Source organism: Podarcis tiliguerta (assembly GCF_965153285.1).
Source record: "Podarcis tiliguerta genome assembly, chromosome: 10".
NCBI lineage: Eukaryota > Metazoa > Chordata > Lepidosauria > Squamata > Lacertidae > Podarcis > Podarcis tiliguerta.
Genome location: NC_139543.1, coordinates 3924592 through 3950733, shown reverse-complemented (window position 1 = coordinate 3950733; position 26142 = coordinate 3924592). Strand labels below are relative to the sequence as shown.

General features: G+C 40.7%; 1 protein-coding gene across 7 annotated transcripts in view; it reads right to left on the bottom strand.

Annotated features, from left to right (window-relative positions):
- Window positions 1-26142, bottom strand: part of CACNA2D1 (calcium voltage-gated channel auxiliary subunit alpha2delta 1) — a 369956-nt gene that overhangs the window by 143729 nt on the left and 200085 nt on the right. For all 7 annotated transcript variants that reach the window (XR_014502078.1, XR_014502079.1, XM_083399436.1 and 4 more), the window contains exon 6: window positions 11549-11678. Coding sequence is in view for 5 of the 7 variants with exons in the window: in XM_083399436.1 (XP_083255562.1) it covers window positions 11549-11678 (130 nt within the window). In the remaining 2 variants the exon portion in view is untranslated. The remainder of the gene's footprint in view (window positions 1-11548; window positions 11679-26142) is intronic.

Here is a 26142-nt window from a genome sequence, read left to right as displayed (position 1 = left end):
ACCGTGGGACTAAATAGCCTTGTTGTAGTTACTGGAGGCTGCAACACAAGCAACTTCAAGCAAAATGACCACATTTGCAGGCCACCGGTTATTTATTTAGAACTGCATAGGGCTTCTTCCCTTTACACATCTATCTATCCTTCCCTTCCCTTCACACATCTATCCTTCAGGTGGTGTGTTCATCCTGGCCTCAGTTTGCTGGGGAAGTCCCAAATGGGTCAAAGTAAGCAAGCATATAAACTAGGACAAGAATGTTGTGAAGGGAAGAAATGGTTTTGGCAATGCTGCATGATTTTGTCTGTGTGGCACTGCATTCTACCACTCATGCCCCCTGTTTTCTGATGTTTGGTATGTAGGAACAAACTTTTCAGATAAATAGTTTACATTAATATCCTACAGTAAAACTTCAACTGAAGCAACTCTAGTTAAAATCACTTAGCCTTGAAATGACTTAACATTAGACTACACAGCCAAAGTAATTTTAAGTGTTGATTGAAGATTCCCACATTTGTATATGTTATGGTGTTTCTTTGTTTTAAAAGAAGACACTTGAACTAGATTAGGCACAGCACCCACTTTCCACTCTGGCACTTTCACAACAAGAGAAGCATTTATAGGGCACAATTTCTAAGGGATTTATGGACACAAATTTCAAGTTAAATGAAATGAACCTTGGACATAATAAACCAACAGCTGATGCTTCTAGCACTACTTTGTTTTTAAATAATGAGCTAGTTTCTGCAATGAAATTTCTCGTTTACTTGCTGTCCAAACTATTACGCCCATATTGGAGCTAATAAACTTTTCAGGATGCAATTTTCTCTCAGATGTAAGTTGTCAACAGGAGCTTATTTCATCTTCTTATTACGCTAGCTCACAAAAGTATGCTGCTTTATACCAGTATTGTAGGATTTATATTCTTTACCAGCCAACATAATATACCATACTGTATTAACAGCAATGAACTGAGTATGTTTAGTTGAAATAAAAAAGAAATAAAGAAATAAACTATAAGCAACCATTTGATATCCATGTTATCACATTACTTGTTTAGAAGCCATCTAGGCATATAAATGTAATATAATAATTGCAATAATAACCACAAGCTCTCAACTGTCACGATTTTCTGGTACCCGTCCCTGATAAATGAGTTCATCATCATTATAATTTACCCCCCTTTGCCAACTCAAAGCAAGAATAACCCTCTTGGTGCTTAAATTAGCGTGGATAAGGCTATTGCAGATTAAACAAATATAGCATTAGGAAGGACACACAAAGCTTGCTATAGTATATAATTATGGGGAAGGCAAGCTGGTCTAATGGGTCAGTCTTAGTTGAGAGTAGAATGGGTTATTCCAAGCACTTCTCTATTTTCAACAGTGGAAAGCTGAAATGTGTGAAATGATTGGTATGCTTTGCATCAGGTTTTACAGAGTTAAGTTACTGATGTATATAAGATTTATTTTTAAAAGAAATGGGAGAGAGAGAGCAAAATCTGCCTCTTTCTGGTATGAACACTAACATTCTATAAAGTACAGCCAGATGGAAATAAAGTTTCAGAAAATAATAAATTCAGAGAGAAATTGTTTTTTAATTTAAAAAAATAATAAATGAAATAGTTTTTGTTTTAAAATGTTGTTTTAAGTTTCCATGGATAAAGAGAGCTGCAGATACTAATGGAGACCACCTATATTCAAGTATTGGGCAGAAGTTGAAGAATCCAGGTGTTCAGCTGTCACTGAGCATCAAATGTCAGGCCTGAAAGCAGAGGAAAGGGTGACATATCTGCTTCCTTGAAAATCTTGCTGGCTCCTAAAAAAATTTTGGTCTCGCATTCTTGAACCACCTCTTTAGAAACAAAAGGCATACAGCAGAATAACTAGAAAATAAATTGCCTTCGTACATTATCCTCTTTCTGCCACCATACCCAGGTCCTGCTAAGGTCTATGCAACTTCTTGTCCATTTGCTTCTGTCAGGCCTGTTTCGGAGGCTATTCTAATTTGGTATTTCATTATCTTCTTTCTTTCAAACTCTGGATGGTCTGTCACTTTTTATACCCATCACAGGGAGCTAGCCAGGCACATCGACCACCAGCTGAAAGAAACAAGGTCTCTATATCATGTTTTCCTTTTCATTACACTTGCCTTTTCATGAGGTCTGCACGTGAGTGGGGGTTTTCTGTATGCTTATTTATTTCTTTTACTATTAACGGAACATTATACCAATGTTTATTTCAATGATTTATATCCCACTTAATTGCAATAGTCTCTAAGCAGTGAACAAGTCTGCTAACCAGCAATCTGCATTATTTTGCACCAGTTGCAACTGTGGGACCAGGCCTCAGGGTAGCCCTGCACAGAGCACACTAAAATAATCAAGTTTTGAGATTACCAATGCAAAAAATCACCATGGCTAGATTATCCCTGTTCTGTGATGCACACAACCACAATGTCCTAGTAAGAGTGAGTTGCAGACATACGGGAAAAGTCACATGATGCCAGTCCACAGGGGAGACTACGGAGTCCTCTAGATGGGAGACAACCTGTGAGTCATATTTGGAAACTGCCCTGAGGTCCTTGGAAGAAGAAAAGGTGGTAATGATTCTATATCATAATGCAGTGCTATTCCCAGGGGCATTCTTGGGGGGAAAGACAGCTATGTCACTGACCCTCTCTCCACAAAAAATAGTCCTCTTTTATTGCCAAAATAAAATATTCAGCACATCACTAATTTCCAGCTGGGAGGGAGAAGGCAGAAGGGCAGAGAGAAGGCCCTAAAAGGATACTGAATATACTTAACATGCACAAGTGGGTCTGTCCCTTTAATTCTGATCACATTTTTGGTCTGTGATCAGTTATTGTCTGTTGTTCAACTGTCAGTAGGATGCCTCAAGGGATTAACTATTAGACCATATCCTTTAAATGTGAAGGAGGGGAATGTGTCATATCAGGGATACAGGCAGATATATTTTTTTCTGGCTTTAGAGCAAGGGTGACAAATGTAGATTGCTCACAAGTGACAGTTCCCCATAGGGCTCCCTGCTAGATTGCAGAGCAGCTACTCATGGGAAATTAGGCACTAATTACTCTTAGTGCAGGCAGCCATGTTGTAATAATAAAAAAGAGGCATTCATAATGTTCTGAGTGATTTTCACTCACCCCCAGCTCAATCTAATTTGCCAGCATCAATGCTCAGGTCAGTTAAAATCTGCTGCAGATGTGAGAGAATAATACAAGGGTCCAAACATTTCAGGTTTGCTTCTTAATGACATCAAATAATATTACTTAATTTAAGATTATGTTTGCTTAAACCAGTTTCACTAATTTTGAAGCAGTTTAAACAATGGGATAGTTCAGCTGTAACACTAAACTGAAGTTTAAGGATTAGAAAGACGAGCCACAGCAGGTCTCACAATCTCCCTCTCCCTTGCCATCTCCAGCATAGCTGTGAGTAGATTGTGAAAAATCACTTCTGTCTTAGGTTAACAAGAGCAAACTGAAGTTACTCTTAATTGTGGACTTGCCAAAACAGGGCAACACATAAACTTCAGTTTAAGCTTTGGGCTTCACATCTGTCCAGCATCATCTTCAGAGGCTGGCACCACGGCCACATTTTAATACTTTTGTCAGAGCTGGTTAAGATGCAGGTCAGCACACAAGATGTTTGGCAGTGTAGTTAATTCTCTATTCAAGAAAAGAGCATACAGCTCAGTAATGCCTCCCAACAGAACTTGGTCCTATAGAGCAGTTGCCAGGACTAGTAGTCCTCACCTTCTACTTCTTTTAGATCTCCTTCTCTGCCAGATGTTTCTCAAGCAACCTCAAACTATGTTTGGGCACCTGTAGTCTCTGTTCCGCCCTTCGCATTGCCCTGCATGTCCTTGGAGTCAAGTGGGGAGGCGAGTTTGTTGCAGTAGGAGGGGCAGACTCCTGGGATTCTTCTGCAGCCTCTATCCCCATCCTCTGTTTCATCCTCTGAGCCTGAGCTGCCCTCTGTCACAGGCTCTCCTCTCTCACTAAAGCCTGTTGCTTCTTCAGCATCCAACCATTCCTCCCCCACCCCTTCTCTCTCTGACCTCTCCTCAGTGTCCCACCACCAATCCCCAGGCTCTGAGCCTTCCTCCTCTGGGCCTTCCCTTGGGCTTCCCCAGCTGGTACCTCCCAACACTCCTCATCATCTAGCCAGTCCTTAGACAATTCATTAAAATTATTAAAACATGTCTTGTTCCTCCAACCTCTGTTCTTCCCAGTACTATACGATGCATAATAATATCAGCTACAAGTTCATTTTCAGTGGTACTACAGGGGTGGTAAAACTCATTTCAGCCATTTTGAATAATGGTACAGAGGAGTAGGGACAAGTGAATTGATCATTTTCAGTGTCTCATTATTCCAAATGTAAATTCAGTTCTCCATGTTTTCCACAGTTTGTTGGTTTATTTCAGTGTCCTCATGAAAACTCTGCAGCATTTTAGTGTTAATTTCCCTTAATAAGAACATGCACTTTTGCATAATAAACACATTTTTGCAAAGCAATTTGCCCAGTAACATGCACTGGGGGCACTGAGGTACAGGGGAAGAGGAGAAAATGGGGGATACTGTGGCCGCAAGGACAAGACAGCTTAATTCGATACAACACAACACAACAAAATTCCAAAAAGTGCTCATTCCCAAATAGTAATAAAAAGGATGACTCCTACCCACAGCTCATAAAAAGATGAACACCAAGTCCAGAAATCATAACACTGTATGACCCAAGTTAGCAACCAAACAGGAACCTCTAAGTCTGGAGCCTAAAAGCTGAACATGGCGGCCACAGGACTGCTTTCCTGGGGAGAACACTCCACAAAGATGGTATTAGAAGAGGGTAGCCAAAATCAAAGTCTTCCCATTAAATCAATGATTAATTTTAATAATTTACATTGCATTTGTAATGTTAGATACTTATTATCATTAGAAACAATGATTAATTATTTATGCAATATCTTAGTTTTTCTAGGTTTTCTAAGAAAACAACACAGGCCCTGCCCAAATGGTTATAGTATACTATAACATGAAACTACTATATACGAAACATACAGAAAAACAGACAAGAATGAAAGCACAAAATATTAGAGGATATAACAAGACTAGAAAGGTCTGCATCATGGCTTATTTTCCCTTTGCAAACATATTTGGTATTTAAGCACGGTGAAGCAGCTAGTTCATTTTGAAGGCCACTTTTTCAATCGCTTGGTCATTAAATCACAGTAATTATATGGAAGCCCCTCAGGATACACCTATTTGATGTATAATTTTTTTTATAATTACAGGATTCCGGTTTTGCGGACATTATAATATGCCTCTAAATTAAAACACTCTGACATGAGAGGCATTTCAAGGTGAGAAGACAAGAGTCTCCTTGTTGGTTTTAGCTACAATAAGCAAACACAAGGACATTAACTTTCATCCTTCATTAGATGTGTGAAGACTGAGAAGGTAGCGATAGCATTCATATGTGGGCACAAAAGGGGTGGGAGGTGAGATGCAAAGATAAAGGAAATGTTGATTTGCAATATTAAGATATAATGCAAAGAATAAATAGTTGTTTTGAATGTTATGCTTGCTTATTTAATACAGAACCTTTGGTATGAGACTGAAGGTAGGCTGGGGCGTAAAGCAGCAAGGCAGCAACCACATAGTCATCAGTTGCCTCCCATATGCATTCAGGAGCAGCCACTTGCTTCCATACTCAGAAATCACCTTCTCGTTCCTCAAGCTGTACTTGTTTAGGGCATAGCTGCCAACCGTCCCTTATTTGGCGGGAAACTCTCTTATCACAGTGCCGTGTCCCGCTGCTGTCCCGGATTGATGAATGTTAAATTTCAAGGGTTTCAAAGGAAGCAGCTCCTCTCCCTCCCTCCCTCCCTCCCTGCCGGCCAGGGAGGAGGGAGGCTCCAACTGTGTTGCTTGGCTGCCCGGCCCGCCCCCCTCCGGCCTCCTCTCACCAGCCTCAGCCCCTGGGAGCCCCTCCCCGCCGGGACTGGCGGGAGCCTCGGGCCCTTCCGCTGCCATCCTCCTCACGGCCCCCGAACTGAGCGTCTTTGCCTGGGCCTCCCCTCTGCCCGTTACCGCCGCTCCCACTAGGCCATACTGCGGCTGTGCCGCCGAAGGACCCGAATGAGATGGGCAGCCTGGCATGGTCTAGGAATTGCTGAGGAGCCTTGAGAGGAGAGCGAGGGCAACCATAGAGAAAGCAGTTCAGAGAGAGGAGGAAGAGGAGGAGGTGGAGGCGCGGGCAGGTGTTCCAAGAGCTACAAGGGAAGGACCGCAAGCACTTCTCCCACAGATTTGTAGTGGTAGACTAGCATAGATGGTCTGATCTGTGGGTTTACTTCGGGCGCTATTTTCCCTCCCCCCTCTTCCTCCCGCCCCGCCTGATGGAACTGAGAGCTGCAGATGGAGCACGAGAGAAAAGATACAGAACTGCAGCAGCATCTTTGTAGCTTGGACTTCATTTTGCGCGAAAAGTGGTTGCTGCTTGTAGTTATTTAATTGCGGTGTTTCATCAGCTGGTGTCCTGAGCAGAAACCTCTGGAAACGAAAGCTAAAAACGGGCGCTGCTCTCCCAAATTATCTGGTCCCTTTTAACTTCGTATTTCAGCTGGTTGACTAAAATCCCTTATTTTGGCTGCTGATCCCTTACTTTCAAATCTGTAAGTTGACAGCTATGGTTTAGGGTGGCTGCGTGCTAATGCTCATATACCCAGGTGAAATTACCCCTGTATATAAAGGACTAATGAATGATATAGAACAACAGCAACAGAAAGCTGCTGGAAATTCTAGAGTGGGACGAGAAAGTACATACTGCCGCAAGGGCAGCAGAATCTCCAGCTTCAATTAAAGAGCAGAAAATGATGATGATGATAAAAAGAAAACTTCTGGTCCTTATGGTTACGAAAGGGTGACTGAACAAGATTCCTGGTGGTTGGGAAATGGGGATCTATGCTGAGCAATAAATTATTTCATTCCACCTTAACTAGAACAATCAGAACAAATTCTGTAAAACAGTAAAAGCTGAAGGGGTCAAATATGAATGAAAAAATAATAAAATTCAGGCTCTCTTGGTGCAGAATCTGGACTTCCTGAACACAGAATTTTAAGCTTCTGCAGCACAGAGTTCCCAGGCTTGATTTTTAGGTCCAGTTCTAATAACTAATACAACAGGCATTGGAGATTAACAGAGAACCAAGCAGCAGCAGCAAAATTTATTAGATTTATATGGGAAAACCTTTGAAGTAAAGTGAATGCTAAGAGGTTTAAGTACACAGAGGTATCTCTGTAAGAAGCCATTTTTTGTATGAACAAAAAAACCAGGTCCATAAGTTTTTATATTCTCTATGAGCAGAACTAAATAGTTTCACACACACACACACACAAAAATAGTGCATGCAGTTTTATTACTCCTTTAAAATATTTATAAAAAGCTAGGAAACTTTAATATCCTCTTGACACTTGATATAGTTCTAGACCGATATAGCACTGAATTCATTCACAAACATCTTTCTTTAATAGAAGAGATTCTTCTTGAAGTAAATCTTTCTTATTGCATTCATGGGAATAGTTCTTGAAAATGTACCAAATGTGCTTTTCGACCAGGGTTTTGATGTACTATTGTGAACAAGGTTTCCTTTGACTTAATTACTAGGTTCAAACCTAAAGCTCTAATGGGCAATATTTTTCTTTTTTTCTTGCTCTTTCAAGGCAGCAGGGACCAACCCCATAGAATGAAGTGTTAACTATGCTCTAGAACCAACCCATCAACCTTCCTCTACTAGATTTAATAAGCCAAAAGGGACATGGGTCAAGATCACCTGTGGCTGGGCATATAGCCACCATCACCTTGTCCACATCAGCTGACTGCATAAACTGGAAGCAACCCCACACCACACAGCTGACCCTGGGATTGGGTCCTTCATCTGGAACGTCAAAAGGTGCAGAGTAGAACTGGGCTCACCTACGTTGGCAGTAGATCTGCCCAGTCTCAGCCAGAGGCTTCTTCCTGACCACAATATTTTAAATCCAGTAAGTGGTGACGGAGCTTGGAATCTCACACATGGAAACCACGTTTCATGCCTCAGCTGTGGTGATGTCCTTGTCCAAATTGTGTCTGGGAGGGTAATTTCATCCAGGCTCATGGTAAATGAGTATGGTATCGGAATACGTTTATTTTTCATATAATGTTATATGCCCATTTAATAAAAAGTATACACCAACCATAGAAAAGCAATACTAATTTTTAAAATCAGATTTTGCCAGTGAGTCATGTTTCAAAGGGGCACCAGCAAAAATGCATAAATTAGCCCTCCAGAAATGACAGGATTTCTCATAACAGTTTAGCTGAAATGAGAGTTATCTGAAATAAGATGCTGTTTCCACCATACTCCTTCAATTACAGTGCACTTTTACATTATTAAAGTCAGAATCCCAGAGTAATCCTCCAAATCTGTGTCATTTTGACAGGCTGCACGACAAACCACAAGTTGCACACAACTTTTCCTCTGCTCAGTCCTGCTGACATTTCCATCTCCACCCATTTGTCACTTACAGTTGCAGACACAAAGCAACGGACGTGAATTTTAAATAAATTCAGGTCAAACTAGGGTCTCTGATTCAGTGATACGATTTCCGTGGAGCTGGAAGATTGCAGAATTAAAATGAGCAGCGCTAAATTTCAGGGGTGGGATGGAGCGAGGTTCCTTATTTTCCTACTTCTGACATCATTTTTATGTGAAGCAGAGCATCATGTTTATTCCTTATGTTTTTTATTTGCATAATTGTTAGCTTGCATCCGCAACAGTCATTTTGGGTAACTAGGGCAGCTGTGCCACTTGCCCTATTCACACATATCTAAATCGGTAGAGTAATTATTTAGTGGGTCAGTAGGCCTTTTTAAAATTTTGGTTTGCTTTCAAGAAGAAGAATGCCAGTAAATAGATATATAACACCTAACATAAACAAGCAAAAATATAGAAAAATGGCAGAGCAAGAGGAGTTGTCCATCTGTATAACAATGGGGATGGAATTTCTACAACAATATATTGTGCATTTTAATACAGTACTATATACATAACCACACCTTTCTTCGGAAAGATTTTCATTGGTCGCTTCTTCTATGTTATTGTAACCTGCACAATTCTATTCCATAACGTTATGTCTTATCCTCTTAATGTGCATGTTTGAAAATATTTTCAGTACTTCACAAGTATGATTTTGGCTCTAACTATCATGCAGAACATTCTTTGTCTTTCTTTGGACACCAATGCATTGAGGATTTTCTAAAGGTCTTTATTCCGGAGTGACACAACAGCTTTCTTAACATTTTCTTCCAATAGTTTTTAACCTTCTCACAGGTCCACCAGCAATGGACAAACTCACCGTCTTTCTTTCCCCCACAATTCCAACATAAATATTTTAAGCATTTTTTATATTTTCACGCAATAAAGACATCATTCTATCTTTTTTTTAAAAAAAGTGTTCCATTTCCCCCTGGAAATATTTCATTGTAAATTTAATGCCCACTTTTCCACATTTGAAAACTGCTAATATGATGAGCTTTTAAGAACTGCTAACGTACTCAAGCAGCTTAGTCATGCTGGCCACGTGACCTGTATGCCGACTCCCTCGGCCAATAAAGCGAGAAGAGCGCCACAACCCCAGAGTCGGCCACAACTGGACCTAATGGTCAGGGGTCCCTTTATCTTTACCTTAACGTACTCATTCCTTGACTCAGTTCAATTATTTAAATTGGCGGCAACTGATAATGCTTGTTTTAATTTACTGTATTAGTCTGAACTTTTTATTATTATTTAAAAGTTTACTTTTGTTCCTTATTCATCTTGTTAGCCATCATGGGAACATAAATCTTATGTTGGAGGTGTGGGATATAAATTATCTAAGTAAATAAATAAATAAGCTGACCTGTTTTTATTTACCGTATATGCATCAGCAATGCTTTCTTCAGTTTATTAATTAAGATACATTCAAATTGTATAATCTTATTGGATCATTCCTAATTAAAAAATGTCTAATTTGTAAGTAGTGGTGGATTTATTTCTCCAATGTGCTGCTGAGCATGATGAAAGTCTATTTATTGTTGCTGTTTTATCACCCAGTCTTTATATAGTGTTAGACCACAGGACCCATTGATTAAATTATCGTATCTGCCCTTCTTTATTTAACTCAGATCAGAATGAACTGAAGCTACAGTTGACTAGGCTGCAAAGAACGTTTTCCTAAATTTACCCCAAAATTTCCATGTTCCATCCCTATAAGTAGCGATGGGCACATTTCTCCAACTGCATCCTGTCCCTTTTCCCACATGGGGATGGATTAACATTCATCCTGTTCCCTGGTGGATTTTTTAGGATGATTCCTATATTTTTCAGAATTACGAAGGTACAACAGCACTACTTATGAGGTGGCCCAGGGAATGCTGCTACTCCCTTTTATTTTGTTCATTATCAATGTAAACATGCTTTTAAAATGCTGCAGGAGGAGACCACACGTTGCTTCGTACAGTGGTACAAGCTTTACCTTGGACCACCTAGTTAGCAGAAGCTTGGAAAGAATCTTTTTCCCAATGTGGAGCTTGAACTCACAGCTCTGAGATTAAGAGTTTTATGCTCTACCAAATGCAAATTGAAATCTGAAATGGCCACTCCCCCTTCTAATTTTGTCCTCTTCATTACAGCAAAGCTAAATCTCACCTTCTTCCATTCCCACAATGGGGAATGTAGGCTTGTGCGTCTTGCACAGCCTCCTGGAACACATGACCAGCACTCCACATGTCTATGTCCTATGTACACCTGCCTATGTCCACATAATGTCCAATCTACCAGAAGCCTAAAATAAAGGAAGTGTGGATCGTGCCCATGTGTTTCAGTTCATGCATGGAAACCTCACTGAAACTGTAGCACAACAGGTGAACATAAAGCAGGTCTGCAAGGTGGGAAAGGTAGTTGTCTGAATACAGGACAGCACACTCCTGCTCTTCAGAGAGGTGTAGATGTCATGTACCTTCAGATACACAGGGCGGCTTCTGTCCCTTTCACATACTTTAGAAGAAGCATTTTAACATTAGCCCAGGCAATTCTTCTGTGCCACAGTGCCATTATTTCCACTGCTGCCATTTTGTGAAAAATACTCTCTCAAACTCTCCAGGAATAAACATTACATACCACCTCTACCTGCAGTCTACATCTACCTCTCTACCTCTATCTACATCTGCTATCTACATCCATCTCTACCTCTATCTACATCTGCTTCCTACCCCATAGTCACTACTGCTGCTCTTGCACAGTGTGGATGTTGAATCCCTGAGGAGGACCACTGCTAATCAAATTAAAAGCCACATCACACTGACTTCATCCCTGACACGTGAGATGGGGTTAGCTAATGAGGCGAGGGGAGAGGAGAGCCCAAATAAAGACAAGTCATAAACAAATTAGGGCTATATACCCTTCATGAATGAGGAGCATAGAACTTTGGAAATGGATGCACTACTTACAGCCTTCATATATATCCGTCGGTATGTGGACTGCTGCATTCTGGTAGGATGTTTGCCGACCAAAGATGGGATCTTCCTCAAACACCGGTTTGATTCTCTGACTACCAGTTTCACTCTCGTTTCTTCCAGACTTTTCCAGAAAAAAAGGAGGGAAATATTAAAGCATACGGCAAACATTATTCACACAAATACATGGAGGGGTCCAAGGGCTGGCCTCCACAAGAATCTCATTAGCATCAGTTAGGATCATAGACCTGTGGAAGGGACCCTGGGACTCAGCTAGTCTAACCCCGTTCAATGTGTCACTTCGGTGAGGGATACAATTTTTGAATGTTTTCCCGCATAAAAAGATCCTTGCAAGTTGAAAGGTAGCCACCTATACTAGATTTCTATGAGCATGCCCTTTTCAAATGTAAGCGCTCAAAATGTGATCCACCAGCTGAACCTGCAAAGTGGTATAGTCTATTCCAGCACGGAGAGAGCAGAGAGGCAGAGTTCACTGCTGCGACAGGCCAGCTCCATCATGCATCCTCTCCCCTCAGCTGTCCCTGGGAGGCAGCCATTTTATCAGGTTGCCTCAGTGGGAGAGTCAGGAAACAGGGCTCATTGTATCTGCTTTGCTGGCGGTCCAGCTCCATCAGGAACATCCTGCCTCTGAACTATGCCGGTTGGTCAATAATAGGGACAACTGTCTAGAAATTTGTGCCTGAGTTTTGAGTTTTACTTTCCTCTTCCCTCCTAGCCCCTCTTTCCTTGTGTGTTGTGTATCTGTTTGTTTATTTATTTATCTGAATGAAAGCCTGTGGGTAGGGAGCGCCTTGTTTTGATTTCATGTAAGACATTCCAGGAACCTTTTCCAGAGGCCGAAGAGTGGGATACAAATGCTCTAAATTAATAAATAAATTATGCAACCCTACTCCAAACCAGCTGACTTCATTCTGTTGCATACGTAGAACTGTGCATATCTGTTCTGCACACATACTATAGAAAGAAACCAACAAGGCTGAAGAGCAACCCATCACAGTTCTCTGCTCACAATGCTGCTACAAACTGAGAACTGGCAGGATGGGGAGAAGTGATGCAGACTGAATGAGTGAGACTGCCTGTGTGGAAGAGCATTAAAGAATTGTTTCTCCACACACACACACACCTGAAAAAAGGTGTCTGAGAAGTGGTACAGGCTTTCTACAATCTCAGGACTCCACCACCTTAGTCACTGAACTTTGTTCAGGATAGATGATGCCATACCCTCCAACACTTCTCTGATGAAAATAGGGACCTCCCATTCCATAGTGATAATTTTGTTATTTATACCCCACACATTTTGCTAGACAGGCACATGAGAGGAGCTGAAGTTTTCCTGCAAGTTTGCTGGAGAGGATTTTGTGAGAGACACTCCCACTGCTGAAGTAAGAGGATGTGTCACACATGCATCCCTTTGATAAATATCCTTGTACACTCATTTGTTTCCCCAAAATAAATACCAACAGTAACACTACCTATGCTCCCATTAAACTATGCAAAGAGCAATACTTAAAACTATCAACTTATATTTCCCTTTGTGTAGCATCCAGAAGGAAAGCAGCCATTTACCAACCGTAACATGTCCTTCTTTGTCTTTTATAAAATAGCAACTAAGGAACATTTCTCAGCATGTGGCCTACCATATGTGGTTGCTTAATCTTGACCACATTTTAGAGCAGGTATGGGGAACTTATGGTCCATTTAGATATTTGTTGGACTCTGATTCCCATCAGCCCAAGCCACATGATGGGATTTGTAGTCCAAAAACAGCTGGAGGGCCACAGGACCCCCACCCCTGCTTTAGGGCCATTTCACCCATTGTATGTATATACTTAGTACTATGTTAAACAACCCACTGTCATAATAAATCCACATCTCCATTGTATCCACCACTGTTGTTTCATAAGACACACAAAACAATTCATGGGACCTTCCTTTCTGTGGCTGGGCTTTACCTTCCTACCCAGATCGCACTGTCTGAAACGTGCGGCATGTAAACAAATTTGATATTCTGCTAGGATGCAGAATATCAGAAAGATTTTCATTGGCATGCAAACCTGGGTTGTGCTTTTGACAAATGTTTCAGACAGCTGACATCTCCAATATCATTTTAGTGTATGCTTCTAGAGTGGCGCAGTGCTAGTCAACTGCACATGGGGGTGGGCTTTGTCATTGTCAACTATGGTGGAGGAAAGCACTATACACGGACATATCCTCCAACATTTATCGTATGAAATAGGGACATCCTAAGGAAAAGAGGGAAATTCCAGGATCAAATCAGAAACTGGAATGGCTTCTGTAAATCTGGGACTGTCCCTGGGAAATAGGGACACTTAGAAGGTCTGAACTAATGATACTTGAGCACATTAGCAACTGCACACACACACACACACACGTGCACACAGAGCTCTGGAACAGAGGCAGTGAAAGGTATTTCCAAGTACTTCTTCAGTTCCTATAGTTTTCCTGTTGCTTTCCTTCACCTGTAAATAAGGTATATTTAAGTGTATTAAAACTATAGCTAGGATAATCAATGGTATATATTTGTGAGATATAATGGAGTTTGCTTCATCCACTTTTCAAACAAACAAACAAATTATTTTGTGCAACAATAAAACCAATAAAAATGGTAACAGAAAACAATAAGCACAACTCAACTGTATGAAGTACACACTGGCGTGATGTTGTTTGATAAAGTAATTTCTCATCCAATAAATGAAATAGGCCTCTACCTTTACCATGTGATTAATAAAAATCACTAAAACCACACAGTAAAAATATTGCTCAAATGGTGTAATAATTATTTTGACTTCAGGAAACCTCATGAGAATGCTTACAATAATATACCCGTCACACAATAATGGCTCTAAAATTATTATTCTTACCAAAAACCTAAACTGTATTTGCTACATTTTCCATATCTCCACAAACCTTTTCCTTTTTTTAAAAGCAACACACCCAAAACAATGAAGCTCATATATTGTAAATGAAAGTAATCCAAGGCAGCTCTGAATACAATTAAAACCTATCTCCAACCAATTTCTCTCCTGAGGTAGGAGCTGAAATGCAATCAATAATGGCACAGGAAAATCCCACAGGAGACAGGGCCCGAAGATTAATTTTCCATCTATTCAAACTTGGCCTTCGCTTATTGAATTACATTGTTACCTACCACTGACAGTCAGCAAAATTTCTCTCTCTTTTCTGAAATAAATCTCCTGACCAATTTGTCCCTGCCTTGGGTAGCAGATAGCATCCATTTCTTTTCAGTTCACATTTTGGGGCATTATCTTAAAGAACTATGACCCTCAGTTCAGTTAACCAGAAGGATGTCAGTGCACATCTTAAAGGCTAACCTACAGAAGGAGTTCTGATTTTGTAAGCAAATGGGCAGGCTAACTCCTCGCCAGGGGTCAAATAGTCTGCGCTGGAGGCAAGGGCTCTGCCAAAATTGAACGGATGAGCCTGGGCTAAAGAGCTCTATGTAAGCATGAAGACATGGTTTCCCTTCGTTCTTTGAAACCATCTGCACAGAAAATACAGGAAGGCATTTGTACAATCTGATTTAAATAAACCTTTAAAAACAAAGCCAAATAACCCTCCCTCCCCTCCCCTCCCCTCCCTTTCTCATTCTTATTGCAAAGTGATAGAGATAGATGATAGATAGACAGATGATAGATGATTGATAGATAGATGATAGATAGATAGAGATAGATAGACGATAGATAGATAGATAGATAGATAGATAGATAGATAGATAGATAGATATAGATGATAGATATAGATAGATGATAGATAGATGATAGATAGATAGATATAGATAGATAGATAGATAGAGATAGATGATAGATAGATGATAGATAGATAGATAGATAGATAGATAGATAGATGATAGATAGATGATAGATGATAGATAGATAGATAGAGATAGATGATAGATAGATGATAGATAGATAGATAGATAGATAGATAGATAGATAGATGATAGAGAGAGAGAGAGAGAGAGAGAGAGAGATGATAGAGATAGAGATAGATAGATGATAGATAGATAGAGAGAGAGAGAGAGAGAGAGAGAGATGATAGATAGATAGATAGATAGATAGATAGATAGATAGATGATAGATGTTAGGTGATAGATGATAGATGATAGATAGATAGATAGATGATAGATAGATAGATAACCCCCAAGAATTAATTAATGGAAGGATTTTGATTGGAGGTCAGTGGAAAAGTACAGGCTAAGATTCCTTTCCAAGCCAGGGCCTCACCTGGAATAGAGGTAGTAACATGACAAAAGGGGTCACGGGCCCATCTGAGAGCCTGGGCGGACAGAGATTGCCATTGTTATGTACTGAAGTTCTCACCCTGGGCCAGCAGGGGGATACTGTAGATCGTTTTCACTCAGGTCCACGTCAGTTATTTTAGGTGGGAAACCCTGGGTTGTTGCTGCAACAATGTTGACAGCCGGCTGCCTATAAATATAGGCCGGCTGAGCTGTTTGCTGTTCAGCTTACAAAATAAAGAGCTGCTTTGGAGAAATCGCTGTGTCGTCTGCCATGTTTACCCACTATTCAACAGCCATGGTGGCAGGATGTGGGTTCGAAGTGACAGGAGTAGAGAACAAGGTGTGCTGGGAAGAAGAAGGGGAAAGAAAAAACTGGGGTCCATCTTGGGCAGGCTGCCTGTAGGACTGCAGGGCTGCACTGCTGTGGGAGACAAGCCCCTCTCTTGAAGTGATCTGGACTCCCTCCTTGCAGACTGAAGGTGTAAATAGGTGAATAAGTCATATTTCTTAAAGCTACAATAGTCTCTGCCGTGTCTCAATTCTCCAAAGGAGCACAGACCCTGGGTGAATGCCTAGAACCCCCTGGATGGCACCCAACTTTTGTAACAATACACATCTCCCGACAGTAGTATTTGTATACACATAAATCATTATAGAGGCATTGAGAAATATATCTGGATTAATTGGTTAAAATGATATGCGAAGCCACTTCATTAGTATTGACCTAACAACTTCCGTTCGTACCAAGTTGTTTCTCTGTGGAGTACTTCTATTCAGCCAGCTCATTGCGCCTTATTTTGTGATTCACCATTACATCCCCCTCAACCAGGTTTTCTATTCCCCCCCCCCATAGTCAGTCACTATTTCATGGCCAGTAGGCTATTTGGGGGGTTCCCCCACTTTGGGTATTTTGTTCCTGCAAACCTCCTTCTAGTAAGTGGATGGTGCTATTCTACCTCTATAAGGTTTCACACTCAGCCCTAAATTACAGAAGCAGAGGAAATGGTAAGAAGCTGAGATTTTAACTGATCTCCCTGTGCTTTTAACTATTTTATGGAGTGGAGTCCAAACTACTTAGACAACAGGGCAAATTCATCACATGTGTAAATACTATCAACAGATCACTTATCAGAATTCCACTCATTCTGGAACAAGATACAGATTTAAACTAACCCTGTTTCTTTTGAATTTACACTAGAGGTAAACTTTCACAAACTGAAGTGTAATGGAATCTTAAGGGGAAAGTCAGAGTAATAGTGCTGAATGAAGAAAACTCAGAACTTTCAGAGGCACCTGATTTTGCATGACCTACATTGCTTTCTGTAAGGTGCCTAGAGAATACTGAAAGGCACCTCTGAAAATTTAACTTTAATTTGGCATTATAATGGCATTATACCCCATTCATCTGACTGGAGTGCCCCAGGCATTCTGAGTGGCTTCCAACAAAATATGTAAACATTTATCAAACATTAAGTTATAGATAGGATTTGTTATATCTTTTATGATCTCCCCTGCATAATTTCCCCCCATTATAAACAAAAAGAAATCAAAATATTCAATGCTTTGGGTTCTGGTGACAATGAAGTGGGATAAAAGTGATGCTATCAGATGAGATGCAGGCCCTAATTAACTTCTGAATGACTACTTGTCAGTTTCTACTTTAATAAAACGGGAGATCGCAAAAATAACACAAAGTATTGATTCTGTTAAAACTCAGATATAAAGCAAGATGTTGGGAGTGTGTAAAATGGCAAAAGGGAGAAATACTTTAAAGCTGAAGACAATCCTAGCAAGTTATCAGGGTACACACTCAGAGCCAAAGCATGAAAGGAATGGTTCAACTCTCCAGCTTGAAAGGGCAGCTCTGTAAAGTATTTTGTAAGAGTCCATGAAAAGTTAACAATAGATAGGAAGCATAACTTGCTGAAAGAGACGCATTTTAAAAAGAATAATGAAAACTGACACTACTCAGATTAAAACAGTCCCCATAAAACGAAATGCCTTTTTACATGGGAAAAAGTCTAACAATGGACAAAATCCTAAAATTAGCAGAAACTCCAGGATTACAACTCTCAATAACAGAGGGGCAAGTGGAAGGCATAATAGCAGAACTGACCTTTCATAGCTGCATGGGCAAAAAATATTTCTGCATTTAAACTGCAGGTTACTTAATATTCACTACTGAGTTGGGAGGACTTCATGTGGATACAGAATTACTGCCTGAGTGGCCTTGAATAACATCAGTAAAAGAAATGCATAATCAAGACTAGTGTATTGGCTAGAGATGTGACTGATACCTTGTCTGCAGATTTATTTATGACAGTAGAGGATATAATGAGATATAGCAGTGCAGCAAGAAAGGTTTAAAGCCAAAGAACTAACTGAAGAGAATGGAATGAATATGTTAGAGATCTCAGAAGTAAATTAATGCTTCAATGCTACACTAATTACCTGCGACTGTCGTTGAATTCAGCAGTATTTACTTCTGAGTAAATATCTACAGGAGTTAAGCTGCCTTTGTGTCTCTTCCAGACTCATTCCACCCATCTTGCCTTATCACACTATCTACCCATGATGACTATCAGGAGCCAATTTTGATAAATGGGTCTTGCTGGAAGATGTCTAGATTGGCCAATTTCCAGGGAACTGAAATTGCAGATCTGACAGGTAGCTACCAAGAACTACTTCTGCGTTTTCTTGCAGTATTTGCTTTGTATGCAGCAGGCAAATTTGTTTCAGTTTGTGATGCTGACGTAGAACCTATTTTAGCTAGAATTCATGACATAAGTAGCACGAGAAGGGCTCAGTGGTTATGTAAACCTTGATTGTGAAAATGCTCCCAAACGCTCACCATGACCCAGGGCTCAAGACTGGAGCTTCTGTTACTATGGCTGGCATCTGTTCTTCTATGCCCTTGTTCTTTTGATACATATGGGCGGAGATTCTTGCTATTCTGTCTTAATTGGGTTATGTGCCACTTAACCTTGCCAAAGCTGCCAAAGCTAGGACTTGCCTAGAGTTTAAGAGCCATGCAGTCGCAATGGCATGGGGCCCTTGTCCGAAATGCATTTAGCATGAGCCAAGAGCAATGCTCTTGCAGCAGAGTTTAAAATACTGGCAGTCTACAAAGATGATGGACTAGAAAGTACAAAGGGTGCTGCTACCTGTGTCATTGCTAGCAGGCAGTTTAAAGGTTTGGGACCATAGCCTAGGACTGAGCAAAGGGTCCATGGACCCTCCGCTCTAGAGCAGGAAAGAAAGAAAAGGAAGGAGCCCATTTCTTCTCAAACCCCTTCCACTGAAAGCACCACAATGAAACACAATTTCAGTTAAATTAATTTACCAGAGAAACAATTACAGTGTACTGCTTCTTGCCACTTCCACTCAAGTTTTTTTGATATAAATGAGAGTGCTCTCAAAGGGAAGATGTATTCTATTAAAATGATGAATCACTAGCTTCAGGGTTGAATGTTGATTTTTAGCATGGCATAAACACAGCCTTCAAAGGGAATGCTTCTGGGACCAAACTAATACAGGCTTGCCTTCAAGGAAGGATTCTTTGTATTATAATTTATAAACCCCTTAAATCTTTGTAGGATACAAGTGGTGTTATCCTTAAGACTGAAAATTAAGGTTCTTTTAATTTTGTTTTTTGCTTAGGAGAAGAGACAGTTCTTGGGCAGAGATACATATTCATGGTAGGTTAGAATGGAAAAAAAAACCTTGCATAGATTTGAATAATGGGATTAGGACACGATGGTCGGTTTTGTGCATTGCAATTCAAATACAGCTAAGGATGTAAACACCTGCTCCTTCATAACTTGATATCATTTATAATTTCACCGGTAACAGCCGATTTACCAACCACTGATTAGAAATCAAGCTTCACTGTAAGTGGAACGACCGTATACGCCACTCGGTGACATGTTTGATGGGCGTGGAAGATGCTCATTTCTCAGTGAATGATATTGTAAAGACTAGCTTTGCAAGTGGCCAGTGTCAATCATTCACTCAGTGCCAGTTCGTCTGCTTCTCGTTGAGGGGGATGACATTGATTCATGCTGGCATCCCAAATGCATTATGGGAAAATGCAAGCTGAAATTTCAGCCAGGAAAAAGGAAGCTACCTGATGTTTTAGTAAGTAGTTTGAAAGATAGGAGGGTAGCTCATTGGTGCAGGTTATGTTTCCAGTATAAACACATAATAATTTATACTCCAGCTGTTCTAATATAGCGAAGGAAACTATGAGATCTGGCACACTGACGAAGGAAAACATCAGCCCTTCAATTGCACTCCAGGTTTCTCTACCAAATGAAGTGAGAGGGTCTTTTTAGTGGTGGTGTCCCTATAATGCACTGCTGAGAGAGGCTCACCTGGCACCTTCTTTATGGCCATTTGCTGAAGCTCTTCCTGCCTGTTCTCCAAGACCTTTCATTTACAATCTATGGATGTTTCAGGGTTTGCACTCAGTGAGTGCAAACTTGGTGCTTTATGCCATTTTTAGTTGCTGAGAGTTCTGCTTTCTGGGGTTGTTGTTTTTTGTTTTGCTTGAAGGGTTTTACTGTAAATTGTATTTTTTATTTAATTTAAATTGTCAAGAGAACTTTGTTGAATGGGTGGTATATAAATTTAATAAACAAATAAATACTTTCTCATTCTTTTAAGGTGCTGGATTTTCTGATTGCATAACTAGTTTAAGATTTCATGAACCAATTCTGGAACTTCTGGAAACATCTGACAGGTGACTTTTGCAAACAGGATGTTGGTCTACACTCATCCATGGTCTGAGCCTGCAGGGACCTTCTTATTCATTTAAAGTGTTGACACCTTGTTCTTCAGCAGAAAACTCTCACAGAACAGCTCATGGACAACCAATAAAAATATCCTGCTTGCAGGCTTACAGTCTAAACGAAATGACACAAAAGGAAAAGGGGATGAGGAGGGGAGATGACGAAAAGTAAACTCAGGCACCAACAAAGATACATCCTAGTTCTTCTGATGGTCATCTGACATGGAAGTTCCCTTTCTAACACTTTTAAACTAAAATGAGTCATGTTGCCGCTGCCCATTTCATCCCTCAGTGGTGATGATAGTGGTAGGAAGGATGCAAAGAACTCATTTCAGGCTTTAATGATGAGAGAGAAAAGGGTTTTTAAAGGATAAAGGAAAAGCCTACAATATATTCAGGTTTAAATTGCCCCAAAGTGCCTTTTAAGCTATGGATACTATTTTCAAAAACTCTCAGAATAACCAGGGGTGTTAGAGTTCCTGATGTGGCCTGATGCACTCTCCCTGACGTGTGATATACTAAGTGGACAATTTGATGAGCCATGTTGCTGGGATCAGGCCTTGATAATGGCGCTTCTAAAATGATAGGTGCCAGCTCATGTTTGGCACATTGTTAGCTCTCTGATTTGCTTTCCCACATGCAAAGACACAGACGTTGTGCTGCAGTAAAAACAAAAAACAAGGAGCAATGCGGCCATCACTCTTACTATTAGCAAACGATTAACATCTGCGCAAACAGCACTGCTCTATCAGTCACGGCTGCTTTCCAGCGCAGGGGCTTTCTGAAGGGAATTCTCTTTTCTAATAAATCACTTGTGTCAATTAGGGGATGTAGCCCTTGCCAAGAGATGTGGTTGACTGTTCCCAATTAAGCCTTAATGAATAAGAGCAAATGGGATGCTGGAAGCTCTCAGCCGACAATAGCTGTTCAGGGTGTGTGTGGAGGGGGGTGGGTAGGGAGGGGGGTGAAGTTAAGCTAAATGGTAAACAAAAAGGAGCAACAAGGTAGACAGTGGACATGACATGGCCCCCTGGAAGTAAATCAGGCAAGCCACAGGTATTTTAAAAATCTGCCCCAAGCCTCTCAGGATATTGCACCTTTCGCAGAAAGGAATAATAAAATCACAAGCAGAAATAAGGGACCATGTGGGATCACTCCCCACTCTTTGCCAGCTGCATAAGGCAGGCACAAAAAGGGTGATAAAGCTATATTAGGAATTCAGTAGTATGTTCCTGAATGTTCAGGCTATCACTGCCCTGTACATAACAAGCAGTACAGCGGGTACAGCAATTGAGAATGACATCAACGTGAAGCAAGGAGTCTAAGTAATGCACTCCTTATTATAGGACAGTATGAGACATCCACCAAAAATAGATAAATCCTAACACAACACGGTTCTATAATTTCTACATCACAATCTAGAATGATGCAGCCTGCAGTAGATTTTTTCAGAAGGACAACAACAAATAACAAAAACAGTAGGTTTGAGTCTTTCTCCTGTTGAGACAGATGAACATTAAGGAAAGCCTTTAAAAATGGCCACCTAGAGATAAAGCACAAAATAATGAGGCCACGCGCATACAAAATCGGCACACTCACTATTAATCCGGCACTGGTGGGCCTGGATATTGTTATTTAAATATAAGGCAGGCTGTGTAGCTTATGCCCCACAGGATTTATGGCCTTCACAGAGCTAGTTAGCAGTTTGCCACAGGGCAGGGTTAGCTATTATTTAAAACAACTGGGGCCCTGCAACAAAACGTAGCAGTGTGCTCCCTGGTGTGATCTGAGCCTGTGGCTAAGGGGGGTGTAGGGTGTGTGTGTGAAAAACAGAAGACAGCAGTAAAGGCAGGAGTCCCTGCTCTATGCGTCAGTCTGTCTTCAGGGCAAGACTTATTCATTAATTTTTGAACGAGGAAGTTAAACCCAGCCTGGCTGCAAGTCAATGGAGCAAGAGGATTCTGTGTGCATGTGGATTTGGCCTAGGAAAAGTCAAATGATGGGTGTTGACAAATCACTTCTTCTCCATTACCAAGTGGATGCAACTTGCAAGCGTCGTTTCTTTGGCATACTCCAAGTTCAGAGCAGAGATGGTGGAGAAAGTAAGCTCAGGCCACATTTACAGGCAAACCGGCCCAGTCTGCACTTTCTGAAGCAACACAAGAACTAAAACACAGATAGCCTTTGAAATTCACACTTTACTGGATTTTGCAGTGTAGCTTTCCAGTCAAGTAATGCGTACCAAAGTGCGCATACTTAGGTAAAGTGTGCACAAAACTGCATTATGTTTGAGGAAATCTGTTTTGAACTATTGTGTGCATTGGGAAAAATTGTATACAAATGTGTAACTCATTTGGTAAAGTATGAGACTCTTAATCTCAGAGTCGGAGGTGACAATAAACAGAGTAGAAGGAAAAGGATTATGAAACAGGAGGCAGAGAGGCACAGTGAGCAGGGTAAGAGAGGATAGGCAATTTTGGGAAGCTAAAGAATGCTGTAACTTTTCTTGGGCAGCGTAGGGAGACTGAACAGCGGCACAGCAGGGCTGGCTCTTACATCTGCCAACGGAAGTAAATTATGCAGACAGCCATATGTCAAACAGACAAGAACATCCCTGGTGTTGAGAACACCAGTCAAGCATATTGTGCAGCATCAATATCTGCACATCAATGTGTTAGAAAACAAAGTATATATCTCCTATATGCTACACTATGGAGATGCTTTGCCTAAAAGCATAATTCTCAAATAATGAGACAGGACTGCCTGCACGAGAGGGCCATTGGAAAACTTAATAAGAGGGTTCAAAGTTAAAGAGAAGGATCCTGATTCAGGGACAGCCTGTCTCTTCCAAATCAATATCTAGGAAGGATGAATGCCACCTTATTAATTTCCAAACAGGGACTTGGGAAGAAAGAAGCTCAGGAAAAGGAGCTGCTTTGCTCTCAGGATAATTCAATGAGAGCAGAAATTTGTCATCCTACCCAAGGTCAGGGAGCACAGAGCCAACAGCCTGAAATAATGGTTGGGGCAGCTTCCTCAACACCGCACCAGCTTCCCTGGACCTACTTAAGTCCTGTGTGCCCTGAGGGAAGGCAAAAGCGAAGAAGCTCAGGCCACCAGCTCCACTGCTAAAGGCACTTGGCAGAAAAGAGGAGTATAAAGGCAACAAACAAACAAACACTTTCTGCACATTCATTTCACGATCAGATCATTACTATAGCGAAGGAGGAGAGATGAAGGTACAGGAGAAGTCTAAGGGACACTCGCCTGAAAGAGCAGTTCTTGACAGGCTGAAAGGTGTGCACACACACACACACACACACACACGTGGTCTGTCTATAAGAATCAGCGCAACATATAATATTTTAATCAGCCATAAAGGCCCTCACTTAAGAAAAAGTTAGAAACATTTACTAAGAACAACAAAAGCAAAGCCACTTCCTAAACAAATCCAGAGCCTTGGCTATGCAAACATACCTGGGAAGAACATGGAGCAGTGAGGGCGCCACCACAGAAAAGGCCTCACCGTAAGTTTTATTTCTGAGTGTGGAGGTACTCTGAATGGAGTATCGCTTGAAGTCATCCACACCCAGAGGAGTCTAGATTTAAATAACGGCAAGCCTAGCCCTGCTTCTAGACAACTACACTTGAACTTGTTTTCCTGATTCAGTCTAGCAAACAATTGTTATATAGTATTCATTTGGCATCCTTAGTAAGCAGAGGTCAAAAGGCCAGGTCGTTCAGATGGAAAGTGCTGCCTCTAGGTTTGTTTAAAGTTTGAGATATCTCTGTTAGCATAAAGGCAGTAAGAGCAAACGAGACAAACCAAGCAGGATCTGCAGTAAGTCCATCAGACTTGAATATTATTGAATTTTCTTTTTTTTAAAACACAAAAACCAGAAACAAAGAGTACAGAAGAAACAACTCACAACAGCCCTAGGGTTTTAAATATTTCAGGCCCTGAAAAGCCACAGAGAGTTTAAAATAGTAATTTAATTGGCATTTCATTCCACACTATTGCTTGTAACACTATGTAATTTATTTATCGACCAGGTTTCTGCTTGCTGACTGACAGCTGCTCAGAAAGTAAAACACTAATGATGCTTGGTGGTGTTTTTGACCCTTTAGGTGTCAACAGTTAGGGTCCATCGACACAGTTGCTAGAACAACACTACGGATTGGAGGCAAAATAGGTTCTCAAGCATCTCAGCCCTCAAGCTATGAGGAAGACGCTGCTATTTCTTGACACTCAGCTAATATATGTAAACCACAGGTTACCATTTGCTAGAGTAAAATAAATATTTGTTTTAAAAAGTCTACAGCTCCATGGTTGTTGTTTTTTGTTATCATACCCTTTCGAACAGCACCATCTCTAGCTACAGGAGCAAGGGCCTGGCCATCGTGGGAGTTCCTAGAGAGACAAAACCTAGGTACAGGTCTACTTTGATTTTAATCAGTGTAGTCAAAAGTAATGCTGCTCTTCTCCCCACCTCTTTCCTGGCACACATTCTCCCCCACTCTCCAAGTGAGTTAGGAGATTATTCAGTAGTAAAGACAGATGTTGCTGTTTGCCTACCAAGTTCCCACTCAGACACAATATATTTTAGTATTGTATCTCAATTGACTATTATAATGGTCTAAAGCTCAATGGAAGAGTTCCAAATTCAGTTATTGAAATCGCTAGTTAAAATAGTTCAAGCACCAGAGTTGGGAAAGACCTGTTAGTCTAACTGCATGGGACTGAGCTCAGTGGACCATCAAAGGGTAGCTATCGATCTTCATTGCACTGATGTGGCGTTTCTGGTACACAATCTCAAGCCCACCGCTCATCCCTGGTGCAAGAGGCCTAAATACTCTCTGAATTACTCATAATCAAAAAAACCTAACTAGATTCCTTGCTATGAGTGGACAGAATCCAATGGCTTGACAGTTAATCTGGGAAACAAACAGACGGGCCCATTACGAAAGAGAAATCTCACAAGGTAGCTTCTTCTATAACTCAAAGTTGAAAACTGCTGAACTAGAAGCAAAAAAGTTACTCAAATGTTAATTAAATGGCTGACTATGGATACTTTTTAAATTCACCGTAAACGAATCCTGCACCTTCATCTTATCTAAATTTCCATATTCCATTTATGCAACTCAGATACATTTGTCTGACAAGATCAATGCACTCTCTTTAATTATCTTACAGCAACAGTGTCAAGTGTAACAGTGAGGCCATCAATCGTAAATCACATTTTATTACTAGGTGCAAATGAAGCATGTTGATCTATCTGATTAATGCATTTAAAGAAACTCTGTATTAGTTTTAGATTGCACCTACAATGTTTATTTTAAAATAGCAAGCTGTGTTATTTGAAGTAGAAAACAACTTCCCCTTTCATCCTAGTATTGTCAGGATTTCAAAGTCAAATTCTAAACAGACTAAAGGTTCAAACAAACGAAAGCACTGACCGTGCACTCATGGTAATTTACTGTCACATAGTTTTGGAA